Source organism: Lactuca saligna, chromosome 2, assembly GCF_052625555.1.
Source record: "Lactuca saligna cultivar CGN05327 chromosome 2, ASM5262555v1, whole genome shotgun sequence".
In the NCBI taxonomy this organism is placed as follows: domain Eukaryota; kingdom Viridiplantae; phylum Streptophyta; class Magnoliopsida; order Asterales; family Asteraceae; genus Lactuca; species Lactuca saligna.
The window spans coordinates 138825060-138850149 of NC_136418.1; the positions used below are offsets into that span (position 1 = coordinate 138825060).

The 25090-nt window shown below is 32.4% G+C and overlaps 3 protein-coding genes and 1 non-coding gene across 4 annotated transcripts; 1 reads left to right on the forward strand and 3 right to left on the reverse strand.

The window, feature by feature from the left end:
• The first annotated feature begins 2246 nt into the window (after positions 1-2246).
• Positions 2247-3608, forward strand: LOC145029127 (mediator of RNA polymerase II transcription subunit 11-like). Its single transcript, XM_078977745.1, has 4 exons — positions 2247-2443; positions 2905-2972; positions 3055-3171; positions 3290-3608. The coding sequence occupies exons 2-4, from the start codon at positions 2919-2921 to the stop codon at positions 3464-3466; spliced, it is 348 nt and encodes a 115-aa protein (XP_078833871.1). The 5' UTR covers positions 2247-2443; positions 2905-2918; the 3' UTR covers positions 3467-3608.
• Positions 3609-4548: 940 nt separating this feature from the next.
• Positions 4549-4651, reverse strand: LOC145033081 (U6 spliceosomal RNA). Its single transcript, XR_013677324.1, has one exon. It is a non-coding gene; the product is annotated as a U6 spliceosomal RNA (small nuclear RNA).
• Positions 4652-10628: 5977 nt separating this feature from the next.
• On the reverse strand, positions 10629-13445 carry LOC145031787 (G2/mitotic-specific cyclin-2-like). Its single transcript, XM_078980416.1, has 9 exons — positions 13182-13445; positions 12830-12998; positions 12470-12515; positions 12262-12372; positions 12056-12181; positions 11885-11974; positions 11542-11763; positions 11155-11432; positions 10629-11057 (listed from the first exon to the last, which is right to left on the reverse strand). The coding sequence occupies exons 1-9, from the start codon at positions 13237-13239 to the stop codon at positions 10925-10927; spliced, it is 1233 nt and encodes a 410-aa protein (XP_078836542.1). The 5' UTR covers positions 13240-13445; the 3' UTR covers positions 10629-10924.
• A 3094-nt stretch (positions 13446-16539) lies between these two features.
• LOC145031788 (Polynucleotide adenylyltransferase family protein) lies at positions 16540-20776 on the reverse strand. The gene is made up of 14 exons (XM_078980417.1): positions 20548-20776; positions 20375-20456; positions 19825-19935; positions 19520-19617; positions 19289-19372; positions 19076-19212; positions 18931-19003; positions 18773-18818; positions 18539-18648; positions 18358-18465; positions 18206-18262; positions 18035-18096; positions 17627-17936; positions 16540-17522 (listed from the first exon to the last, which is right to left on the reverse strand). The coding sequence occupies exons 1-14, from the start codon at positions 20608-20610 to the stop codon at positions 16938-16940; spliced, it is 1926 nt and encodes a 641-aa protein (XP_078836543.1). The 5' UTR covers positions 20611-20776; the 3' UTR covers positions 16540-16937.
• Positions 20777-25090: the final 4314 nt, after the last annotated feature.

Genomic DNA, 25090 nt, shown 5'->3' on the forward strand with positions numbered 1-25090 from the left:
CATTAGTTATAACAAACACTATCTAATCTATTACAACATAACAACTGACGATATGTTGCAGCAACATGTACCAACTAAAGTCTAAAGTCCAATATGCCCATTATTGTTGTAGTTTGCGTATAATTGACCATGTGGATACGTGACAATAGACAGGAATTGGAACGTGAAAATGTACATAGGGACTACTAGCCATGTAAATGTATAGAGGAAAACGTTTATTTTATTTTATTTTATATTTTTTATTTATTTATATTTTTTTGGAGATGCTTCCGGATTCTTTTCTTGAGTTTCATTTTCGTTCTTCATTTGGTTTTTAGGATTTTTAGGGTGTGACAGGTTTCTTGGTGGCTAAAGGGAGAAAAAAAAGTTTCTATTGTTTTTACTTTACCTTTTAGTATTTTACGGTTTAAAAAATGAAATGAAATTGAAGGTAAATGGGTATGAACCTATTGAGTAAAGACTGAATTTATATTTTGATGGAATTGTACGATCCTATTTCACGATCCTAAATGTGGTCTTATGCTAACTTCAATCGCATTACAATATAGATCGTTTTTCACACAGGTAGGGTCGTAGGATCTTATGTCTGGATTGAAATCTTAACAACTTTGAATCTAGTGATTTCCAAGCGGACAACCAAATAAATCGGTTGTATATTTAAGTGGCAGGAACGTGGATGTTAGTAGTCCTGATACCCTTCAAAAAAATTTAAAAACTATAAAAACTTTTGAATTTTTATATATAAGTAGAACCCCAAAATAATGGGCATTTCTTTAGTACAAACTAACAAGAGCGGAGATAGTACATGGGCGTACGGGTGTTCAGCCATCCCTAACTTGTCTAAAATAGTCCATATAATATGAAACATTTAAAAACCATTTCAATTTGAAAAAGAAAAGGAAACTAGTAATTTTTGAAGAAGAGGCCATGAAAATAGGAAATTAATTCATATTATTTAGAGAATCTATCGAAGAAAATCAAATTCAATCTAATAAAAAACCTTAAATCTATCACAAAAAGTCGAAATCCTAGCCAAAAAGTTCTCAAAATATTTAAAGAAATTCAATCATAAGAGAGTTTACAACTTCATAGATCAATTTAAAAAATCATAACCTAGAAAAAATTGCCACAAATCGCGCTTCCATGATTCACGTCTATGGTCTCACCGTCTGAGACTCACCCTCTTGGAATCTCCTTCACGCCTCAGCCTCTCGAAGACCCATGTGTTCTTTGATCTGATCCCTAAATCTTTCAGATGACGTTCTCTCCTTCTCTAGTTGGTCGCCATTCCCCGTTACCACTCGTTATTGTTGGTTGTCGCCTCTGATGTGCAACTTATTCTTATTCTCTCAAAAGCTCACTGTGAGTTTCTCTCAAACTCTCCAATATCTATAAGATTAATAGTGTCGTGTGCTGCTAACTTATTAGATTGTCTTCTTATAAATTTACTTTTTTATTTGTTTTTTTTTTAATTCTCCACCTAGCTAGATATAACATTCACGTGTTGCCTCAAGACTCTCTGAATGAAAAATTAAATATCTTCCTACTTTTCTTCCTATATATCTTCCTACCCATTTAAAATAATGATAAATGTATTAAAATATCATTAATCTTATCCAAATATAACACATGTCATCATTTTACATGGATAGGAAGATAAGTAGGAAGAAAATGTAGGAGAATATTAATTTCTCTTTCTGAATTAATGTGCTTTATTAACATGGAATTGTCATTTCCTAATAATTGTAATTCTTTTTACTTATTTATTTAACCTAAAAGCTTTTTTAGTTTACAAACATTTGTTAGCCATTTTTGGATAGTTACCCATCTATTTATAAATGTTTGTTTAGTTTATTTGCGTGTTAATTGTTTAGCTTTTTGTTACCTTATGCAAAATTTCTAATGATAATTTAGTTAATCATTTTGATAAAATTGAAGATTTGTAAATAATAGTATAAAACATGAATCAACTTGAAAAATTACAGGATCTTTCCAAACATAAAATCAAGAAAGCTAATTGTATCCCCTTCAATCAAAAATCATGATTCTGTACAAACTAAATACCCGACTTTATAAAAAAAATATAAAAAATAAAAAAATAAACTAAAATAAAAAACACATAGATAGACAAGCAAAACCGGTACAAATTTAAAAATAAAAAAAATAAAAAAAATAAAAAAAAAAAAAAAAAAAAATTAAAAGGTTTAATCACCTAGTTAGCCGAAGAAAAACAAGCCCAATGTCCAAACAAGAGGTTTAATTGGCCATGGGGGATACCGGCTAAGTAAGCTTTCGCTTGCTTCTCTCGCTTCCATCGTCTCGTTATACTTTCGCCACCGAAGACCTTCCTCCCATCGTCATCTCTGCCGCCGTCGCCACCCTCCCCAGCGCCATCTCCTGCCGCCGCAATCCTCACCGTCGCCGACTCCAGCAACATCATAAGGTTCGTTCGCTTTTCTTCTCTTTTCTCCTCTTTTCTTCTCGGTTTTTTTTTCCTGATGTTGCTTCAGAATCACATTCTTCAAATGTAGAAGATGCTTCCATATTTCTCCTCTTTTGTATCATTTCTTTTTCCTGTTGTTCTTCAAAATCATACTTCTTCAAGTTTTGAAGATGCTGTCGTTTTTTTTTTTTTTTTTTTGATATTTCTAATCTGAAAATTCTTCATTGATTTCTAAAATTATGTTGATTTCTGAAATATATGGGTTGATTTCTTGTTAATTTCTAAAATATGTTGTGATGTTAATTATAATTTGACTGTTTTCTGAAAATAAGTTGCTGATTTTGTTGATTCATAACTGAAATCTATTGGTGAAACTTGTTGATAATGTGTTTATTGATTTGTGCTGAAATATGTTGCTGATTTATGATCATTTGTGCTGTTATTTGCTGATTTGTGAATAGAATTAGAAATCATCATGGATTCACAAACCCAAAATGCATCACTACAACGTCTCCAAACTGTGGAAAAGGTAATATGTAAATAATAATATATTGATTGATTAAAATGAAAATTGAAAAGTAGTTTAACAAAAGAATTGATTTTGTTTTCAGAGGATTGTTAGAGTATTGGAACTTGCTGGTGGAGTGATGGAAGAATTCTCAAATCCTAGTGGACCAAGGAAGGAATTGGTCAACAGTCACTGCAGTGAGTTCATGCAATTAATCAAGGTCTTACTCTTTTCTTTCACATTTCTTCTTATTGACTTAATACAGAAAGTTAGGGAAATGAATGATGTCTTTAAACCTTTTTTACTAACATTTTCTTAAACATCATTTCATTATTTAGGATATACAAGTGACATTAAGGGAAGAAATCAAGAGTGCATGTGAATATCGTCCATTTGAGAAGTGTGATTACATAGCAAGAATATCAAATGAAATTTGCTGCCAAAAAGTCCAATATGTTCTTCAAAAATTGGATGGAATGAGAGAAACAATCGATGGAAATCATCATGCAGCCTGATATTTATATTTACTTTTAACTATTTTTTAACCTTTTCTTTTTTTGAATTGCTATATTATGTTACTTTAAATTTGGAATCTGATTACAATACTGTAATGTATGTCACTTTTGTTATTGTGTCAAATCCCTTGTGTTTTTTCTATATTTCGCTCCAAATGCAACAAGTAAAAATAAGGGATAATGACTTGGGAGGGTAATAAGGTTTCCAGCTTGTCCGTATTAGGTTACTAAGGTTTTTTTTGTGCGTATTAGACCAATATGGTTGTTATTACCGTTTAGAAATAGTCTTTTTACCGGTTTTAACGTGTAAAAAGGACTATTTCTAAATTATAATAACAACCATATTGGTCTAATACGCACAAAAAAACCTTAGTGACCTAATACGGACAAACTGAAAACCTTATTACCCTCCTAAGTCATTAACCTTAATTATTTAGAAAACATGCTTACTAATCAATGTGACTGATTTGTTTGACTGAAAATAGTTGCTTCCATTTAAACTTATTTCACATCCTTCCAGAACTTCTAAGTCCAGAAACTCATATGATTGATGATCTTCATTACATAAATATGCAACATTTTTATCAATAACTTCTTTTTTGTCATTTAAATGTTTACATGAACACATCCATATGTACAAAAACAAAATATCACTTTGATACCTCCCATCAATATCTACATTTGATAACGAATGGAAATGTAAAACCAACAGGGACTTGCAGATGATGTCTATTATCAATTATTTTATAAAAAGCAAAACCACAACATGAACTAAGAAACTGAAGTTGCAAAATTAATCAAAATCAACACATAAACAAACATATACAGACTATATACAACACATAAACGGAAGTTTATAAAGCATGAAACTTAATGACAGGAAAAGTAAAAAACTTAAAGGAGACTTTATAGAAAGAAAGATCACTTTTACTTGCCACAAATGGTTGAAGACATCAACAAGAAGATCAATCTGACTATAGAATCCACATGTTGTCTGATTATGACTTCAGTAGATGAACTACTGAAACGTAAGAATTGCAATTGAACTCTATTAGCATTTGAAAAGGGAATTAGTGTTAAAAAAAAATTTGGACCATTTCTTGATTTGTGTGTGTCATCCTTGCGCAGGGGCCATGCTAATCTTCTCTGTATCGTTCCAATTTTATCGGATGTCCCCAAAGGGACGACTATAGATGAAGAGCTTCGCCATATAGAGGAGTAGCAGGTTATATGGGACGACGCGAGTTCTAAACGAAGTAGTTTACTGTTGATGGTCATATATTCTCAATATCTTTAAAATTAGGGTTAATGACTTAGGAGGGTAATAAGGTTTCCAGTTTGTCCGTATTAGGTCACTAAGGTTTTTTTGTGCGTATTAGACCAATATGGTTGTTATTACCGTTTAGAAATAGTCCTTTTTACCCGTTAAAACCGGTAAAAGGACTATTTCTAAACGGTAATAACAACCATATTGGTCTAATACGCACAAAAAAAAACCTTAGTGACCTAATACGGACAAGCTGGAAACCTTATTACCCTCCCAAGTCATTATCCCTAAAAATAATAATACAAAATGAGGGTAAGTTGGTAATTTCACAATGAGTCAATGTGTTCCATGTTATACATAATTATGATCTCGAGTGTTATTACTAATTCTTTGACACTTTAGCAGCCTACCCTGGTTAGCAATTCAATCAAACCCAACTTTTCAATAAAAAAATAATTTCTCTCTATTTAATTTATACAATACAACTCATTCCAAGTATTTACACTCATTAGCAATCCAACCCAACTTATTTTATATAAAATTATATCAATATTAGTCTTATTTTACAGAGAAAAATAAATTAGGTATTTTAATATATTTTGTTTTTATTTTATATTAAATATTAATTTTATTTATTAACAAAAGTTAATTTTTGATATAAAAATAATTAATTTCCTCAAATAAAATTGCACCGTGAGCATGACTTTCATTACAATCTAGGCCGAGCAAAGATTGTGGGCACGAGCTAGATCATGAAGGATTGCCACATTTTTATTTTTTTAATATTTTTTTTTTCTAACGAGTGGATCGCAATAAACCCCTAATGGGGGTAGTCTTAGTGTACTTGCCTACTATAATCTCATTAGTTGGATTCAGTGTCATAAAAATCGACCTACTCGGACAAGTACGTAGAATCGGCCCTCCACCGATGCGAGTTGTGTACTCGGCAAAAAAACTTAGATTAAGTCGAACTCGGTCAAAAATTGGTCAACCTCGGTCAATATCTCTCAAACTCAGGCTTACTCGGTCAAACTCTGCCAATTCGGTCAAACTTGGTCAAATTTGTCATAAAAGGAGAAAAAATCAAGAATTTCAAGATTAATATGTATAATACACTTAATGATTTATTATTTAACACACATATGATTTATATAATACACTTAATGTTAAGAACCCTAAGAACCAATTTTTTAAATGTTCTCATTAAGAGTATTTTGAACAAATCCAACATCTCTAAATATTATTAAAAGAGAACCTTTAATTCTAAACTAAAGAAATCATGACAATTGATTGCATTTCAATTATATATGTTCCACCTTTGAATTATTTGATGAAATCATCTTTGTCAAACCCTTTATTTTTATCCATAGATTTTATAAAGCGTATATTATGTTTTAAATTAGAATTCTATTAATGACACTTAAATCTCACCAAAAATAAGAATTAAATATCACTAAAAATAAAATGAACTAAATTAAGAATTTTATTAATGATAATTAAATATCACCAAAAATAAAATGAACTAAATTAAAAATTCTATTAATGACAATTAAATCTCACAAAAAATAAAATGAAAAAATACCCCGCCTCAGTCAATTCTTTACATGATATATCCAACCTAAGTTTTAGTAGTTGAGAAGAAAATGAGGGAAAACAAGTTGTTTTGATTTTTACTTAACGATTTAGATTTTGTAGTCGAACAACTGAAATTATAAATACATTAGAGAAAGGTAAGAAAACAAATCACTCAAATTCCACTAGACAACTTTTTAGTCATCTCATATATGCTTATTTTTTATAACTAATATTTGTACTATTTATCGATATTTGTGTTAAAGTTGTGACAACATGAGAATGATTATTACTCAAGTTGTTTGATTTTTTTTGGATTTCTTGTAGGTCGAAATTGGAGTTGACGAACAACAGAAATTGTCGAATTCATCCTTGTGAATGTAAGTAAAATATATTTTGATTTTTATGTTATGATGATGTCAAATTTTGTGGTTTGAAAATTAATTCTCACAGTTGTGTTTTTTAGAAATTTGAATCGGACCTTTTTATGGGATTCCCCATTTTTTTCATACTTTTGACGAATTGTTCAATATGTTGAGCAATCAAATTAAAAACAATAGACTCATACACAATGTGCGTCATATCCTTTGCTTTTGGTTGTTAAAATCACAAATCTGATTCTTTTTCGTTTTTTTGGATGTGTTAGGATTTGAGACCTTGACTTGAAAATTTTGTTTGATCTACCTGTCTACTATCTGTTCGATGAAATGCTTAAGAGAACAATATTGGGATAAACCTACGGCCCGATTTAAATTACTTTAAAAATATATTGGTTTAAATTACTTAAAAAATATACTTGTCGATTTTTGTTATCCTTCATGGTTTAAATTTGTATGTTTCTCCTTAAAGTTTCATGTTTCATCCCTAATATTTCTTTGTTTATGTTTTAGTTATAATATCTTATTTGACCCTTGATCACATTGGTTAGTTTCTCATACTAAGTTTTCTTTGAAAATTATATTTAATTGCAAGTTATTACACTATCTAACATCCCAATAATTTCTAATATTTGTATAAGATGGTGACAATTATTGTTTTTTATTGCAGTTTCACTTCGTATTGATTATCAGATGTGGTTTGAGTTGTGGAATGCTACGACTGAGGTGATTCCACATTGTGGGGCGTTGGAATTCATTACAAAAGGAGGCATGATTGATATACGTTATTGGGTATTGATGGAAACGTTTAATTCTTGTTCATGTAGATCGATAAGTATTTTACAAGATGTTCTTTAAACCTTATATTAGGACCTTTTTTTGAAAAAAAAAATTGTTTTTAATATTGAACTTTGAAAAAAAAATTCATATATAGCATCATACTCTTAAAAAAATGATTTTTTTGGATTATTTTTAGTTGATATGGAAATTTACATTTTTTGTATATTGAAGTTCATTTAAATGATTGTTTTCTAGGAAAAAAAATCATTAATAGCATTAAACTTTGCAAAAAAGTTCATTAATAGCATCGTAGTTTCAAAAAATGACTTTTCCGTATTCTTTTTGGCTAATCTTGAAAAAATGTATTTTTTCTACATTAGAGCTCATTAATAGGATTTTTTTGAAAACAATTTGTTAATGGAAAATATATTTTTATTTTCTTTCGCGTAATAGACCATTTATGTAAGAAAAACATTTCAAATATGGACAATTTGTGTACTTTTGTTCACAACTAAACCATTTATATAGTATATAAATTTAATTGTTAATTAGTAAGTCATTAATATGACAATTTCCTAGGAAAAATTTGTTTATAGTATTGAAATTTAAAAAAAAAAAAAGTAGCATGATAACAGTATATTAATTTATTTTGTATTTATCTCATATATATATATATATATATATATATATATATATATATATATATATATATATATATATATATATAAGTTATATATATATAAGTTATATTATAATATAAGTTTTTGAATAAGACATAACGAGATTACCATCTTATAAAAATAACAATAAGATAGCAACCAATTAATTAATTCTCTATTTCAATATTTCATTATGATCTTTAAACGATTAATTATGTTCTAATGTTTTGTTTTACGCAAATTTTGTCAAATATATAAAAGTAATCATGTTTTAATTTTTCAAATTATAAAAGTAATCATGGTTTATGTTTTCCATATATGAAAATCATATTACGAAAAAGAGTACTAGCATCTATCCATTTTAAAATAAACTTCACATATTATTTTAGTTTTTAAACATATATTTTGACAAAATAACTATTTTTTAGGATTAATATATATTTATATATGAATAGGAGATGATACAAGAACAATATATTACATGTTCTTTAAAGTATAGCATGTTCCTGCTAAGAACATATGCAAATTTGCATTCATAAATAAGTCTCATTTTTTAACCAATTTGCTAATATTTATTGCAACACACCCTCCCTCTAAACCTTAAACCCCTAAATAATCGTCTGAAACTGATCATCAAAAGATACTATTTGGTATTGTTGCATCACTAATAGTCAAAATAAACTATCTAGAGATTTGTTCCAAGGTTTCCTCTATGTCCGCATGAAGATGACATATTACCATTCAAGCTGATACGAAAACAATTTCTAATCAAATTATGTTTTGCGATGGAAATCAATAAAGCTTACAGAGAAACAATTCCAAATGTAGGTATTTATCTCCTAGAATCGGTTTCATGCATGGCCAACTTTATATGACATTGTCTAGAGGGATAATAAGTGACAATACAAAAGTATTAGTGAACTCTGACGAACAGTTCAACAATAATGAAGTTTATACATCAAATATGGTCAACAAAGAGGATATCATTGCTCTGTAGGTATTTATCTTTAAGAATCGTTTGGAGCCAAGACCATTTTATTTGGAGATGGCTTTTGACAAATTCTTCTAGCAATACAAAGAGGCAATTGTTCAGATAATGTGCATGCATCATATTCATCCAAATTACGGCGTGATGTACAGATTTATGTGTAACCGTAAACATGAGATTTATTTTGGTTGTCTAACTAATGATTTGGATGATATAAAAGCATTTGATGAGTGGATTCTTAGAATTGGTGAAGGTAATATTGGCGGCCCTAATGATGGTGAAGTTTAAATTGAATTTTCAGAAGACGTTGTGTTCGCTCTATAGGTGACCATATTCATTCAATTATATCCACCATTTATCCATCATTTGAAAACCATCTTGATGATCGATCATATTTTCAAGATAAAGCTAGTTTGGTCCCTACAAATGAAGAATTTGATGCTACCAATGACTACATTTTAGGATTGATGAAAGATGAAGGGAAAACATATACGACTTCAAATTCTTTATGTGGTACAGCGTTACCAAGTTTTTTTGAGGAATCAATCTACTCTTCAGTTGTATTGAATGGTTTTAAGGCATCTAGAATTTCCAATCATAAACTTACACTAAAAATAGGTGTTCCGGTCATATTACTTTGTAATATCGACCAAACCAAAGGACCATGCAATGGTACTAGATTATAGATGGTTAGGCTTGGAAGAAATGTCGTTGAAGCCTGAATCATATATGTTAGATTCTTTATCGAGACTACTTATATACCTTGCATGAATTTAACTCCATCTAATAAAAGAATCTCATTTCGTTTTCAGTGGAGGCAATTCCCCCATAGTAGTTTATTTTGTTATGGTCATTAACAAAAGTCAATGATAATAATTATCCAATATTGGATTATACTGGCATAAGCTCGTCTTCACTCATTTTCAGTTACATACTTTTTGTTTCTCGCGTCACTAGTGAAAAGGGATCGAATCTCATTTCTGTTAGGGTTTTACTACTTAGTTATTACTGATTTCTATTTTATTTTGGGTAAGTTTCATCTCATCTAATTTTGTCTAAAATGCATGATAAGGTGTGTATTCTAATATTGTTTAAAAATTGTTTATCAAAGTTTTTAACTTAAGCATTGGTTATTTCAATTATTTGTCATTTTATTGAAAACTTGAAAATAGCAATTAGACTTATTTATTAGGCTTATTTCCTTCTTAGGTTTCAATAATGAAACAAGTAAACATTAAGTTAAGGTTATTTCAATTATTTGTCACTTTGATGAAAAAACTTGAAATTAAGAGTTAGTTTACTTTTATCTGATTAGGGGTACTTAGTTATTTATAGATTTCTATTTTATTTTGGGTAAATTTCATCTTATCTAATTTTGTCTAAAATGCACAAGGTGTGTATTCTAATATTGTTTAAAAATTGTTTATCAAAGTTTTTAACTTTATTGATAACCAATGCACAAACAAGTAATCCATTGTTTGTTAATAAAAGCATAGAATATCACTTAAAACCCACAAAATGAACAAAGAAATCATAACATCAATTTGTATAATCATTTGTTTTTTGTCAAAATAAACAAAGAAATCATAACATCAAATTAGTAAAAAAAAAATATGTTCAATATGAACATCACAAGAATCCCCAAATAGTCAACACACAAAACCACCCCCTCCCCCCTCCCCCAAAACCATGGGCAACAAAGGAAGTTGCTAAAATTATTTCCTAAAGCACACACATGGACTGTGGATTATAATAGCCCATCTTCATACTAGTTCCATTGCATATGGTACAAGTCACTGTAGCAAAATTGATCTCCTATACATGAATCTTCGCTGACTCATTTTTTGCTGCATACCCAAACCTCGACGTGTTGTACTTCCTATAAACACCAGTCAATCTCCCAACTCCTGCCTTTTGATGATACCCCACAATCATCTTTGAACATTCCCTAAACACAAGTCAAACCAAATCCAATATTAGAAAGTCAAACTCATTACATAAATCTTTACAAGGTTAATAATCAATCAAATCAATCAATCGCTTACAGAAGTTGATCTTCAGTGTAGTTGGTATGCCATTGGCAAGTCTTGGACCACTGATTCACCCCATAAAGACTGCATTGAGCTGTGTAAATCGAAGCTGCAGCCATGAACGATGGTGGGAATTTAAGCATCTCGTATTCCACAAGGCAAAGCTCAATCAAGAAAAACGACAATTGCTCAAGTTTTGAATCCGATTGAGCTGCCTTCAAGAATCTTTTCATGAACACATACGCTGTTGGCAACGACATGTTGAATTCTAACGTGTTCAACATTAACTTTTCCTGTCGCCAAAATGGGAAATGATTAGTTTTAAAGATACAAATCCTATAAGCCTTAATAAGTAAGATCAAGATTCAACGTTGATGAAGAAAAATGTTGACTTTTTAGTACCGTTTCAAGAATTTGACTTCTTGAGTAAGCTCTATCTGATATGAAAACCAAATCGTCAATAACAGGGACTGAAACTTCTTCGTATTTACAAGCCAAAAGCATGGCGACCAAACCAACTAATTGCAAATTCTTTCTAATCACAGATTGCTTAGCTAAAAATCGGTCAATGAGGTTGACTGTCAAGAACAATGTCTCATGTTGAAGGTCGAACTTGTGGTGTACCTGTTGATTTTTGTTGAATTCAGTAAGAGATATAGAAAATCGTTGATCGGTATCGATGATATTGGGGAGTTAATCGACTAATCAAGTTCAAATTTCAAATTTTTGAAAATTTAAAAGTAACCTCAACGAGCCAATCAATTAGTATAGCTCTCATCTTCTCGTTTATGTCAAATTGTTGTGTCATATAGTCTGGTGACACCAAGCTACAACTCTGCAAACAACATGAATTAAATTTTGTTTCAAAGATCAAATCAAAGAAAGTGATGAGTGATGAGCATGGTTTTTTTTATACCTCCATCCTTCTATAATGAGCATAAAGATCTTCAACATATTCAACAACAGCAAGCTCATTTTCATTATCACAACTGTCAATATCGACTACTGATTCCTCGAAAATATCCTCCATTTCAACCTCCTCCTACCGAATTTCGCAAAAAGTCAACTAATGAACTTAAAAGAATTTTCAGTCAAACACAAAGATTGAATTGAAACAAATACCATATGATGATCTCTTTCATCCGACGTTGTTTCTGATGTTTCCAAGAACATTGGCACAGGTTGATCTTCCCATACACCAAAGTCGTCATTTGAGGGATCTGACTTAATCTCCTGGTAAATTGTTTGAATTAAGAGTCAAAATCTTTAACTAAGTAGTGAAACGTCAACATGGTTTGTAGAATTTAGAATCAGATGAATTGTATTGTACCTCAGGGAAACACTGTTTCTTGTTCGCAATATTTGCAGCAAGTTTCCTTATTTTAGAAAAAAAAAAAAAAAAAAAAAAAAAATCAGATCAAATTGTTAGTCCAGAATGTAAAAAGATCATAAACATTATTCCGAATTAAAATCCAGTTTTGACTTAAAGAGTCAATTTGAATGATTTATCAAACCAAGTTTCTTAGATAATCTTTTTAACTGGAAAACGTTTTTAGGCCAGAAACTAAAAAGATCAAAGTAAACTTTTAATTTGAAGTTAATATGATTGAATGCGAAACTCAACTTGAATGTCTTACACTATCAATGAATAAATAAATAAATAAATAAATATAAAATATAATAAACATACTGCGATGAAGCTCTCTTGTTAGCAACACAAGGATGAGGTTGAGCTCCTCCTCGAAATCCGCCGGCGCCGCCGCCGGCACCACCCAAATTCTGATTAATCACACCCAATACTCTCCGGTTATGTACAACTTCCGTACCAAACTTTCCGCCACCCATAACGTCTTTTTTACCTATATACCCCCAAGAAACATAATGGAAATAAAAATCAAACAAGAACCCAGATATTGTAAACAAGCTCGGATTTAAATACGCAGATTCGTATTCAAATCTGCAGATGTCAAGATTCAAACATTGAAGTAATGAAGATGCCGCAAAATATGGATCTAACTTAAGTCAATGGCGCTAAAAGATACCTTGCTTATTTGTGGGTTTCATCAAAGCTGGATTGTTCTCAACAGAATTAATCTCCATTGATGAAGAATCAAAAACCCAACTTTGAAAATCTCTTTGATGAAATATCTTGAATATCAAGAAACCCACAAATCAAAGAATCTCGGAACGCAAGCAAACCAATCGCATTTAGTTCTGAAAACGGCAATGAAATCTACAGAAGATGATAAGAAGATGAAATCAGAAGAAGTGAATAGAAGTGTGTATGAAGGTGGCCATTATATTTGAAATCAACGGCTAGAAAATCTGTCCGTTGGATTTAAGATAATCAATCTCATTACAATATTCGGCTTGCGTAATAGGAATTGTATGAATTTACTTTTTCCAGAGTGAAACTTGCTAATTTCAAATTTATTATGCTTTGTAGTCATGTGTATATTTCATCAAAATCTGTATTATGATCTGAAATAGTTAATGTTTAATCTGGAAAAAAGGGTGGCGCTTTTTAAGGGTCTTTGTACAGCAACGGTCACCTTTGAGGTTTTTGACACGTGTCATGTACGCGTTTCTACGAATATTGCTCATAAAGAATAGCCTAATAAATGATTGAGATCATAAAAATAGTAATAAGTATTATTTCCTATTTCCCTTATTTCCAAATAATAGAAATACAGTAAATTTTTGTATAAAAAGCAATCTTTTATGCATAATGTAATATCCTATTTAAAAAATAACTTTGTTTAAATTATATTAAGTATCTATTATTTTCTCATACAAAATGCAAGACTGAGAAATAAATATCGGTGTCTCGTTTCTTTCTAGAAGTTAAGGTTTTTATTTGGACTTTAAATTAAAATAATATGTTGGTAAATTAACAATAATCTTTAAAACTTATGTTAAAATTAAGTAAGGTAATATTTCGTTATTTCTATTATTGGTTATTAGTTATCTTTAACAAAATTGTAATAATCACTTCTAGTTATAAAATTATAAATTAATTATTTGCGATTTTATATAGTAACTTACAAAGCATTGATTTTATCTAAAAAGTTAAAAATATATGATAAAACTGAAACATAAAAATAGGTTTCTTTATATTCAAAACTAAATTATGAAATCTGATAAAGAAGCAAATCATTATATATTGACAAAAGATGGTAACTATATTAAAGGTGAAAATATATTTTAATAAAAATTACTTTGAGTACACGTTAATTAAGTAAGTAATAATACTCTAAATATTCATATAATATTGTTGACAAGATATGTAAATTTTTTTTGTCAATTAGTAGTTAGTATTTAGAGTTTTTTTTAAAAGTAATTATAATTTAGTATAAATTGTTTCTATTTAACACCGATTTTATTTTTGAAAACATAAATCTAACTAGTAGAGTAATATAATAATTGATAGAGTTTGCACTTTTTGGATGAGGAGAGAATTAGAAAGGGCCAAAGAGGCGCTCTTGCCCACTTTCAAGGGTAAATTTGTCTTCTACAATCCGGCTCCTCCTCCTTGGAGTTTGGGCGCATGTTAGCTCTCTTTCAACGATATATAAATAAAGAATTAAAATTTATAATTTTCGTTTTATATGTAATTTGTAATAGTTAATGTAATGGCTAGATTTCTATGAATAAAATACTTAATACAACTTTTTATGAAAAAAAAATTGTGAAATGATAAGTTCCAATATACTTCTAGTTATTGTTGATAAATAAATAAATTTGGAAATTCAAATTTTCAAGAAAATGTTAGATTTTAAGAATAATTAAAAATGGAAACTATTTGTATGATTAACATGTTTATTAAAACACTTACATCATGATCAACGACTATCCACATTAAATCTTTAATCTCTGAGGGATTATGCAATCGATCTTGGCGTTTTATTTGGAGCAACAAAGTATTTACATAAAAGGAAATGTTCAAGAATCTTCAACGACCACTTGTTTGGATCAACACTATTAAACTTTTTTTATTAAGATAATCTAGTTTGAAAAATCAATCAAAAATTTAATATTTCATTATTAATATTCTTTTTTCTTATCCAAACTATCAAAACATTCAATCTTTTCTTTTTAAAATATTATATACTTAAAAGATTTACCTAACTATAGGGTGTCAATTGTGTTGTGTTCGACTGACAGGTTAGTGGATCAGAAAACTCAATCTGGACGGAATTTATATAAATATTTGTATCGTCTTATTCAATCCTAACCTGAATAAATCAAACCTAGACACGACCCATATAACTCGTTTAATTATACCGGTTTGCGGGTCAAATTCGTGTTTGTCGGTCACAGGAAAAAAAAAATTATATGAGTCTTTACTCTCTCCTTTATTTGATAAACGTACTTTTCAATTTTGTTAATCTAATAAAATCATCGTGTTCATTGGTCAACCCATAAAATTATTTATAAAACTGAATATGAACTCTTTGTAGTAGATTAATATCTTAAAAAAATTCAATCCAAACCTATTTATTTTGATATGAGGTCTATGTCATGTCAAATTTTTCATCCCTTCCTAGTAGTTATAACATCAAAATGGTATTGGATGGTATTGTGAAAAGTAATGATAATAAATAAAAGAATTAACTAATATTGTTTTTTATTGTAATATTACTGATTCTTTAAATAAACAGAAAGCATATAATGTGGTTTTTTTTATGAAATAATTTGACTGACAAATACACAGCTCCTATCTCTTGCCTTAATTTATTAGCTTGTCAGAAAACCACCTAATTTCCAGTGGGGTTGCTTTTATGTCATTTTACAACTCACTCACTGTGCATCACCAAGTTGTACTGTACAACCAAGGATCATATGATAAAACATTGTACTTTAAACTTGTGGACATTAACATCGTTAGAAGTTGTTGGTTTATTACAGAGGGTTCAATGTTGGTCGTTTAAAGTTAGAAACGAGTATGTAATTTAATTTCTTCAAGATGACTACTTGTTTAAGAATTTCATCTTCTCTCAACATTTGTGATTAAAAATATGATATATGATCGTTACTTGAATACTTTATTAATTTATTTGGCTATCTTCAAGACATAAAATAATAAAAAGCTCCCTTGTTGACCAAGTCAACAACCTTTAATCAGTTTATATCAATAAAATAAGAGACCTGATACATAACTTCAGCAAAATCTTGAAACATCCACAGTAAATTTGTCGATTAGCAATTAGCCAATAACCAAAGATTTAACATTACTACTAAAGTTAGAATTTTACAAGATTTCTCACGAAAAACAACTTGTAGCGAAAGGTCTAATAGGGCTAGAATTATTTTTATTCCGTTGTAAATTCTGTTATTTAGTTATTTATCATCATCTAAGATAGGATATCGGACTGATTAATTGAAGTAAAACAATTTAAATAAATAGTCAAAATCAAACACTGTAATTTTTTATGAATTAAAAACAGTACACCTACCTCATCATCAACATACTACACTAGTCACTATTATTGGTTTGATTTAGTGAACATGTCATTAATAGCCTAAAAATGAAATATGACAAAGGAGTTGTATGATATGATAGTTGTTGATTGAGTCAGACTCAACCTCTTATCAGACCCAGAAAGAAACATATCAGAGAAAACATGACCGATCAGAGGCTTCTAATTGTGATACAGACAATCTGAATCTGACTAAGTCAGACCGGGCCTCTTACCAGGCCCAGTAAGAGGCATCTCAAACAGCCCCAAAATGTTATCCGAGTTTAGTTGCAAACAAGATATGGAAGAAGCAAAGGTGAAGATGTTCCAGATTAAGATTCACTTGAAAAGAGACGACAGAATGGACAATGATCCTTTCCTTTTGTGGCTTCTTCTGTTAAGGCTTTGCTCTTGAGTTATTGACTTTGACTCATCTACTTTTAGGGTTTCTGTTTGAGCTTCTAATTCTAATTCAGATGGAAACTTTTCATTTCCTGCTGATATGATGCTTTCTTCCAGTTTCTGGATTCTGGATTCAAATGTGTTGTTCATCTCTTCTGCCTTCTCCACTGCAAAAACTTGTTCATCTTTATTAATCTTTTTCACCTCTGTAACTAGTATATTTTGCTTCTTTCTAGTGCTCCATTTCTGTTTCATATGGGCATCATTAAGTAACCATAATCTTGAATCAGATTCTTCTATAAACTGTTTGTTTTCATAATCTACTTCATCATCAACCCTACACCCCATAGTATTCAAGATGATCTTTCCTAGGGCAAATCTAGTTTCTGAAACATCACCCTTTCCAAGTAACCCATACTCCATCTCAAAACAACTTCTTCCTTTATTGTAATTCTCCACATTATGTGCAACAACATTAAAAAGCTGTGCAGCACCATGTCCTGAGTTCTTGGATATGAATACCTGCAAAAAATATTATAAAAAAAAATAAATACAGCAACAAACATCTACCCAATTAAATCAATGTCATTCAAAATTTCAAATACAAACCAATAAGATTGACTTACTAAACGAGGGAGTTTTGACTTTGTTTTATGCATCCTATCTGTATCTTTCACCAAACCATTAATCGAATCCAACACATTCAATGCTAATTGGCTCACTTTTTCAGAAAGTTCATCTTCATCAGATATCAAGTCAGATGATTCTGATTCTGAAATTTCGGGTTTAAAACTAACTGGTGATGGACTACATTGCCTTACAAACTCAACACCAGCTGTCCATTCTTGATGATATAATACAGAAGCCAAAGTCAAGACTACTAAAGAATCTTGTGGTTTTTTTACAAGTGCTTGATGAAACGCCAAAACTCCAATCCTGTGTCAAAAACTCAAATCAATAACATTTACACAGCTTCAAATTGTAACTCATTGATATAAGTAGTAGCTTCAATTCAAGTACATTAGCTAACTCACCATAATCGATAGGTACATGGATGATCACAGCTAAAAAGCTTATCCATATGTGATAACATCTTCTGAAAAAACAAATTACATTTGACAATTAATGAGCCGAAGTAGAAAGAAAGTAGATAATATTAATAACTTAATAACAATACAAATAGATGCAATGTCAAATTTAAATACCATTAACATCATGCTACATTGCTCAGATCCAGAAGTCTGTCTAGAAATATATGCAGCCTACAAATACAATCCAACATTTTGAAAAACTTTAACTACATTCTTTCATGAATCATAACAAGAATGCAAATATTACAATGTTGTTGAATTATAACCTGAAATGGGAACAAAATCTCAAGAATGTGATATTTGTGAAGCAAACGGATTGAAGATTCTGCAGCTCCATACGATAGCATATAATCAATCTCCATCATGATCCTGGTCTGAATAAACAAGCTTATATCACAACATAAAATAATTGTAATAACATATTTAAAATAATAATAATAATAATACCTGGCTTAAATCCAATAAGGATGAAGCATGTTTATGAATTGCTGAGTCAATATCCTTTGAAAATGATAACCCAAGACGAGCTGCAATTCTCAATCCACGAAGTATTCTTGCTGAATACAATAATACAAATCCATGGTTAGTTCATCAAGATTAAAACAGAAACTAAAATTTGCAACTATAAAATTTCTTGATAAATGGAAATATATGATTACAAGAGTGATGAAATCAACTTACCACAGTCCTCTGTGAATGACAAATTAGCAGGTACTAATGTTCTTAGCTGAAATCACATCACAAATAAGTGAATAACAACAAACTTGAATTGGTCAAAGTCAATGAAAACAAAAGTGAGCAAAATGCAGATGATTGTATTGTGTTGTGTTGTGTCTTACTTTTAGCTCCAATAAATCTTTCATTCCATTGGAGTAATCATAGATCTTGTGCATAAGAGGGTCAAAGAACAAGCTGCATCAACAAAACCATAGAAAAATTAAACATAAAAGAACCAAAATCTTACACAAGAGTTGCAAAGAATACCTGTTAACAGTGAAGTCACGATGCATGGAGTTTTTCCAGAGTTTAAGGTCTGATTTGTCACAGTTTCTAGGCATGTGAGATACAAGAAATTTTTCTTTATCTTCAGAATGTTTTGCCAAAGTCTTGAAACTGGATACCTGGTATTATAAAACATACAAAATACATAATTTGATAACATTATACAGAAAACTAATTTGAATATAAAAAAGGTACCTCAATAATTGATCCCTTTATATGCACCATACATATAGGAAATCTGCGCCCCACAATATGACATCGATGAAACTGCTTCTTAATCTGCAAAAATAGCAATGTACTTAACTGTTAAATCAACATACAGCATACAACATACAACATACATACATACATGATACAACTAATATGGATCATGATTACATAGACATGTAAATGGCATATGAATGGAGTAGTTTCAATGAAGGAAACCTGATTAAGATCAGCTGTAGTGATGACATCAAAATCTTTTGGTGTTCTATTTAGAAGTAAATCTCTCACACAACCACCAACCAAGTAGGCTTCAAATCCTGTAAACAAATACAACTTTTAGCTTGAAACATATGATGTAAAGAGAATTATTGGTCTGATAATTATCATAGAACATAGAAAGAATGGTAGAACTGGTTATGTTCAAAACCATAATAACTAATAAGTAGTGCTTTTTTGGGGGAAATGCATTCTCATAAGTGGAAAAATGCTCCATAGAAAGTAAATGTAACATGAACAGAAGTAACCTTGGGTTTGGAGAATCTTTAGAAGAGTATAGGGAGCCGAGGGGACCATTGTTCGGCTTATCCCTAAGGATCTGGAATCCATCTTTTTCCATTTAGAAATATTGATTTCACCTGAAAAGTATCATCAAGTACTTCAACTCAATTTCACGAATTGCAAATGAGCATGAACCCAGGAAGATAATTACAAGCTTGGATAATCCGTCTTAATTTTAGGTTAGAAACATGATATGCTCCTTCAGTTCCCAGAAGGAGCTACACTTTGATTTGGATGTCCTTCCCGATAAACATTTTGTTAACTTCATAAAGAGTCATACGAACAGGCGAACAGCACAATGCTGATGTTAACAATTAACATTGCAGAAAACTCAACATAAACGTTGCTAGGAACATATAAGTCGGACATGCAAAAAAATCAAAGTGTAGCTCTATTATACAAAGCTTAAGCATCTGATCATACCAAATGCAATACAAACAAATTGCTTCAAAAAATTTAAGTGATGAGGTATCAATTTGACAATTTCTTTGTCGCATATACAGAGACCTAACATACCTGGTTGAAAATCCGAGCACTTGTCGCTACGGGGTCGAGGTTTATTTCCGACTTCAGCGAATTTATGGTAAAGACACTGCAGCTAAAAAGTTACAAATACGTTGCTCACCAAATGTTCGATGAAATGCTTAAAAAAAATACAAAAGGTTAATGTTACAGATAGGGAGAGAAACCTGTGATGGAAGGATTTTGAAGCGAGAAAGAAGGGTATGGCGTTTAACGGATATCCCCGCCATGGAAACGTCAAGGTGGGGGCAGTTGCCACGGCGGCGTTATTGGTCGGGAGGTCATTGAAGGGCGAAAGGGAGGTCTGCGAGTCAAATCCTAGTATTTATACTTTCGTACTTTTCCCATTTGAAGATCGTATGACACAATCGGGAAAAAATAGTTCAACCAAAACGCATCGATGTTCGAATATAAAGCTAAGCAGTAAATCAATTAAAGATTGTACCTATTGAATATGCAAGTGACATTTTTTTTATCATATCGACACTTTCAAGTCATTTATTTATAAATTGTTTTTCTTTAAGTTTATATAAGTTTTGATATGTCAACTAGATAAAATGTAAATCCAAAAAAACATTTTAAATAAATAGAAGGTTACGAAGGTTTATATTAATTATTTTTGAATTTTTGAACTTGTTAAAATTTAGACCAAAAAGAATATTAACCAGCAAAACGGATGAAAACTAACCGGGGTTGGTTTTAGAAACTCAAAATTGATGTAAGGCAAATATTATAAAAGATTAAAAAAAAAAAAAAAAAAAAAAAAAAAAAAAAAAAATTATTGTCATGCTTAAAACCCAACATGCATCTGATGAGTATCTTATTTAATAAAATTGTTCAACATGAAAGTGAATTTCGAAATAATTGAATACAAAATAGTTTTTAAGTGTCTAAAAACACCAAAAGCTCATATTTCTCTTTTGGCAATTCATAAAGATGGTCTTAGCCGGTATATTTCATTATTGTCTTGATTCCATTATTTCTGGTTGATGAAATATCTTCAGTTTGTCGAAAACATAATTAGACTCTGTTGGGGAGCATATAGTATGTTGTAGAGAGCTTTCGAATTTCAAATATTGATACGATATAATTAAAGAGATTTTTTTAAACATTTATTTGCATTGAGGTTTCCATTAAGAAAATAAGTAAACTTATTGATTAACCCATCGAAAAGAAGATCGACACTTTTGACATTTTGGTTTTAGATGCGTAAAAAGGAAACATCTATGTATGGATCTAAGAAATGTTTCTCCTTTAGTGGGCTTAAATAGTGTTGTTTTATTATGAATCAAATTGCTTTAAAAGTTGCATCATACAAAATGACAAAACACAAATATATATATATATATATATATATATATATATATATATATATATATATATATATATATATATATATATATATATATATATATATATATATATATATATATATATATATATGTAACACCGTAAATTTCCAGACAAATTTTTCATTTAAAATAATCATTTTATTCTTAGAAACACTTGTTTAAAATCTCATTCATAGTCGATTTATAAAACATGACTCCATTTTCACTTGCATAAAAAACCAGGATCCTCCAAAATATGACTCTTTCTCTGGTGTGTACAATCAAGCCGGTGCCGTCCCGTGATACTGAAAGAAACCTGAAAAAAAACATCACACAAAACACTGTAAGCACGAAGCTTAGTGAGTTCCCCAAAATACCACACATAACACATATTAGCCACTCGAGGCTCTAACTCTATGGGTCCGTGCACCCAAACTCTGTGAACCCTCGGGTTCTAACTCTGGGAACCTTCCGGTTCCAACTCTATAAACATGCACAGCATAAATCACATAGAAGTAATGCAGTACAACACATCACGTACATATAGCATACAAATACTCTGATCACATAACTCTGGTTACTTACTCAAGGTAAAGTATAGTGAGAAGACTCACCTGACAAACAAAAAGCAGATATCCCCACACTTGAATCTCGAACCCGCCACCGCCTAACACGTAAGGCAAATACTCTCATGAATATAACACTCGAGACTAGGATCAACCCTATCATGGCACCCTCTTAAGAGTAAAGGACTATTTTACCCCTCTCTTGGCCCAAAGGCCACATCGCTGACCAAGCCCTAAAAGTCAACGGTCAACTCTTGGTTCTAGTCAAAGTCCTCCGTCAAAGTCAATCCTCCTGGTTGACCCTGCTCGCCGAGTCAACCCGTCGACTCGTCGAGTCCCCGTGTTCAGAACTTCCCCAATTCGCGACTCAACTCGCCGAGTCACCCCGAGACTCGCCGAGTCCCACAACTCTGAGTCCACTCACACACAACTCACCGAGTCATCCCTTGACTCACCGATTCTCGACTCAACCAGGAAATATTTGGGACTCTTCGACAAGACTCGTCGAGTCCAAGAACAGACTCGCCGAGTCTACGGCTATCTTCAACCTACTCGCCGAGTTGTTCATACAACTCGCCGAGTTCCAGGCCATCTTCATCCAACTCGTCGAGTCCACCCATGTGACTCGCCGAGTACCACCGGTCTGAATCCATTCAGAAGCACTCCAGGCCATGCAATTGATCCAAAACATAGATCTAGCCTCCTACAACCCATCCATCACGTAAAGTGGCAAACTTTACGTGAATCCAAGGAGATCTAAGCCGTTTGCACATAGGGCTAGGATTTGGGACAAGATGGCTCCATCAACCACTCACAAACAGGGACTTTCATGCACTCTAGACCTTCTCCCTTCCAGATCTGAGGTAGCAACCTCAGATCTAACTTCTAAACTCCAATACATCCAAAGATATGATCTCCAACACCCCCAAAATGATGCATCTAAGAAATAGCAGCTCAAAAAAATGAGATATTACCTCAAAGGAATGCCCCAACTGAAATGAGACTCGAATCCAAACAAAGCTCCTTGCTCCAAGCCTTCAATCTCCCAAAATTCCTTCACAATTACTTCTCCAAGCTCCAATCCATTCAACAATGGTGCTTCTTCGTGATTTAGGGTTTTCTGGGGCTCAAGGGGTGATAAAGAGGCTGGGAGGGAAACATAATGATCTTTATATAAGGCTCAACCCCGAGAATTAGGGTTTTCTCCACTCAGCGCCTACTCGCCGAGTCCATTACACTGACTCGCCGAGTCGGCCACTTAACACGCGACCAAGTCGCGACTCTACTCGCCGAGTCCACACATGGACTTGCCGAGTCACTCTTTCCCAATTTACTCTTTTAGCCCTTCAACTCTACTCTTGATATTTCGGGATGTTACAATTCTCCCCCACTTAAATTAGGCTTCGTCCTCGAAGCCTACAGCAACTCAACTCCGGAAATACCCCCACAACGTGCCACCTGGCCTTAATCGGACCAGATCTCACAAGGCATACCCATCAAAACTCGAACACACTTTCCCTTTCCTTACTGTGTCCTGACCACTGTCTCGAATCGGGCATCGGATGTACCCTCTGATGACCACACACAACGATCCGAGAATTACCCATGAAGTATCACTGCCCCAAATCTCAACAATCACTCGACCCATAAGGGTTAGAAGACATGAACCATCGGATCCCCGATTCGAATCCCTCTCTATCCAATCCGTGACGACGGAAAGACCCACTCTTGAATCCCAGAGCAACTCCCATGAGTCCTCTTCTCGCAATCATACACCCATGCCACACCAACCTTCGCACTCTCGGGTTAGGAAAACCCGTCACACTGATGACATCTCTAACATCCCCAGGAGAAACCACCACTACGCACACAGCCCTTGATCAGAATCAAGTTGGGAGTCCCAGACTCCATCCCTGCATCCATCCTGAGACTCTTGGCTCTACATCCGTAGAATCCTTCCGCGTCCTCAGCAGACATCCCATCATGATGTCATTCCATACCACTATCACAGACACAATGTTCGACCACCATACTCCAAATCATCCATTCTCACTACAACTTTCACTTCCACGAATCAACACTTTCCCCAGCAAATGAGGGTCCAACACTTCCTCCCATACAACAGCACAAAGGGTGGCATACCAATGCACTAATGATGGCTGTTGAAATAGGATAACTCAACCAAGGATAAATACGTGCCGCAACACCCTCCGAAATCTAATACATATGCCCGAAGCATGTCTTTGAGCGTCTGAATCGTTCACTCCCTCTGAGGTGTCCTCATACATCATCATGATAAGCTCTAGCTCATCTCATATCCCTCTTCGAGACTGGGCACCAGGTCAGCTTTTGACTCCACAGCTGAGCCTCCAAAGGTCACCCAAATCATGATCCAAATATCCCACTAACTTCCTCCCCGTGACCACTATCCCGGCCCCGTGACACGCAAGTCACGAAATTCTCTTTTCCTTATGCAAGAAAGTACAATCCAACCGAGGATCGTTTCCACTCTGATCTCTGGTTTCTGCTGCGCATATCCCTTGCGCATCTCACCACATTCCCCGACAGAGACGGGGACCCCAGTCTCGCCCCTCGTCCAACATCCAGGCTCCAAAGACTCAATACTAGGGCTACTCAAGCCCAAAACTCTTCCACATCATACACTGATCGGAGAACATTCCATCACCACACTCTCTTGCCATCTAGTGAGCACTACGGCTCCCCGCAGTATCACAACACCCTCTGACTAGTGAGTACTACGACTCCCCGCAGTATCACAACACCCTCTGACTAGTGAGTACTACAGCTCCCCG

Coding starts and splice junctions, on each gene's coding strand:
- LOC145029127 (XM_078977745.1), top strand. CDS start 2,919: ATGGATTCACAAACCCAAAATGCATCACTACAACGTCTCCAAACTGTG. Junction 2,973..3,054: donor GTCTCCAAACTGTGGAAAAG/GTAATATGTAAA, acceptor TTTTGTTTTCAG/AGGATTGTTAGAGTATTGGA. Junction 3,172..3,289: donor AGTTCATGCAATTAATCAAG/GTCTTACTCTTT, acceptor TTCATTATTTAG/GATATACAAGTGACATTAAG.
- LOC145031788 (XM_078980417.1), bottom strand. CDS start 20,610: ATGGCGGGGATATCCGTTAAACGCCATACCCTTCTTTCTCGCTTCAAA. Junction 19,213..19,288: donor TAAAGGGATCAATTATTGAG/GTACCTTTTTTA, acceptor TTATAATACCAG/GTATCCAGTTTCAAGACTTT. Junction 18,819..18,930: donor AAGATTTATTGGAGCTAAAA/GTAAGACACAAC, acceptor ATGTGATTTCAG/CTAAGAACATTAGTACCTGC.
- LOC145031787 (XM_078980416.1), bottom strand. CDS start 13,239: ATGGAGATTAATTCTGTTGAGAACAATCCAGCTTTGATGAAACCCACA. Junction 12,373..12,469: donor AGAAACAGTGTTTCCCTGAG/GTACAATACAAT, acceptor ACAATTTACCAG/GAGATTAAGTCAGATCCCTC. Junction 12,182..12,261: donor ATGAAAGAGATCATCATATG/GTATTTGTTTCA, acceptor GAAATTCGGTAG/GAGGAGGTTGAAATGGAGGA.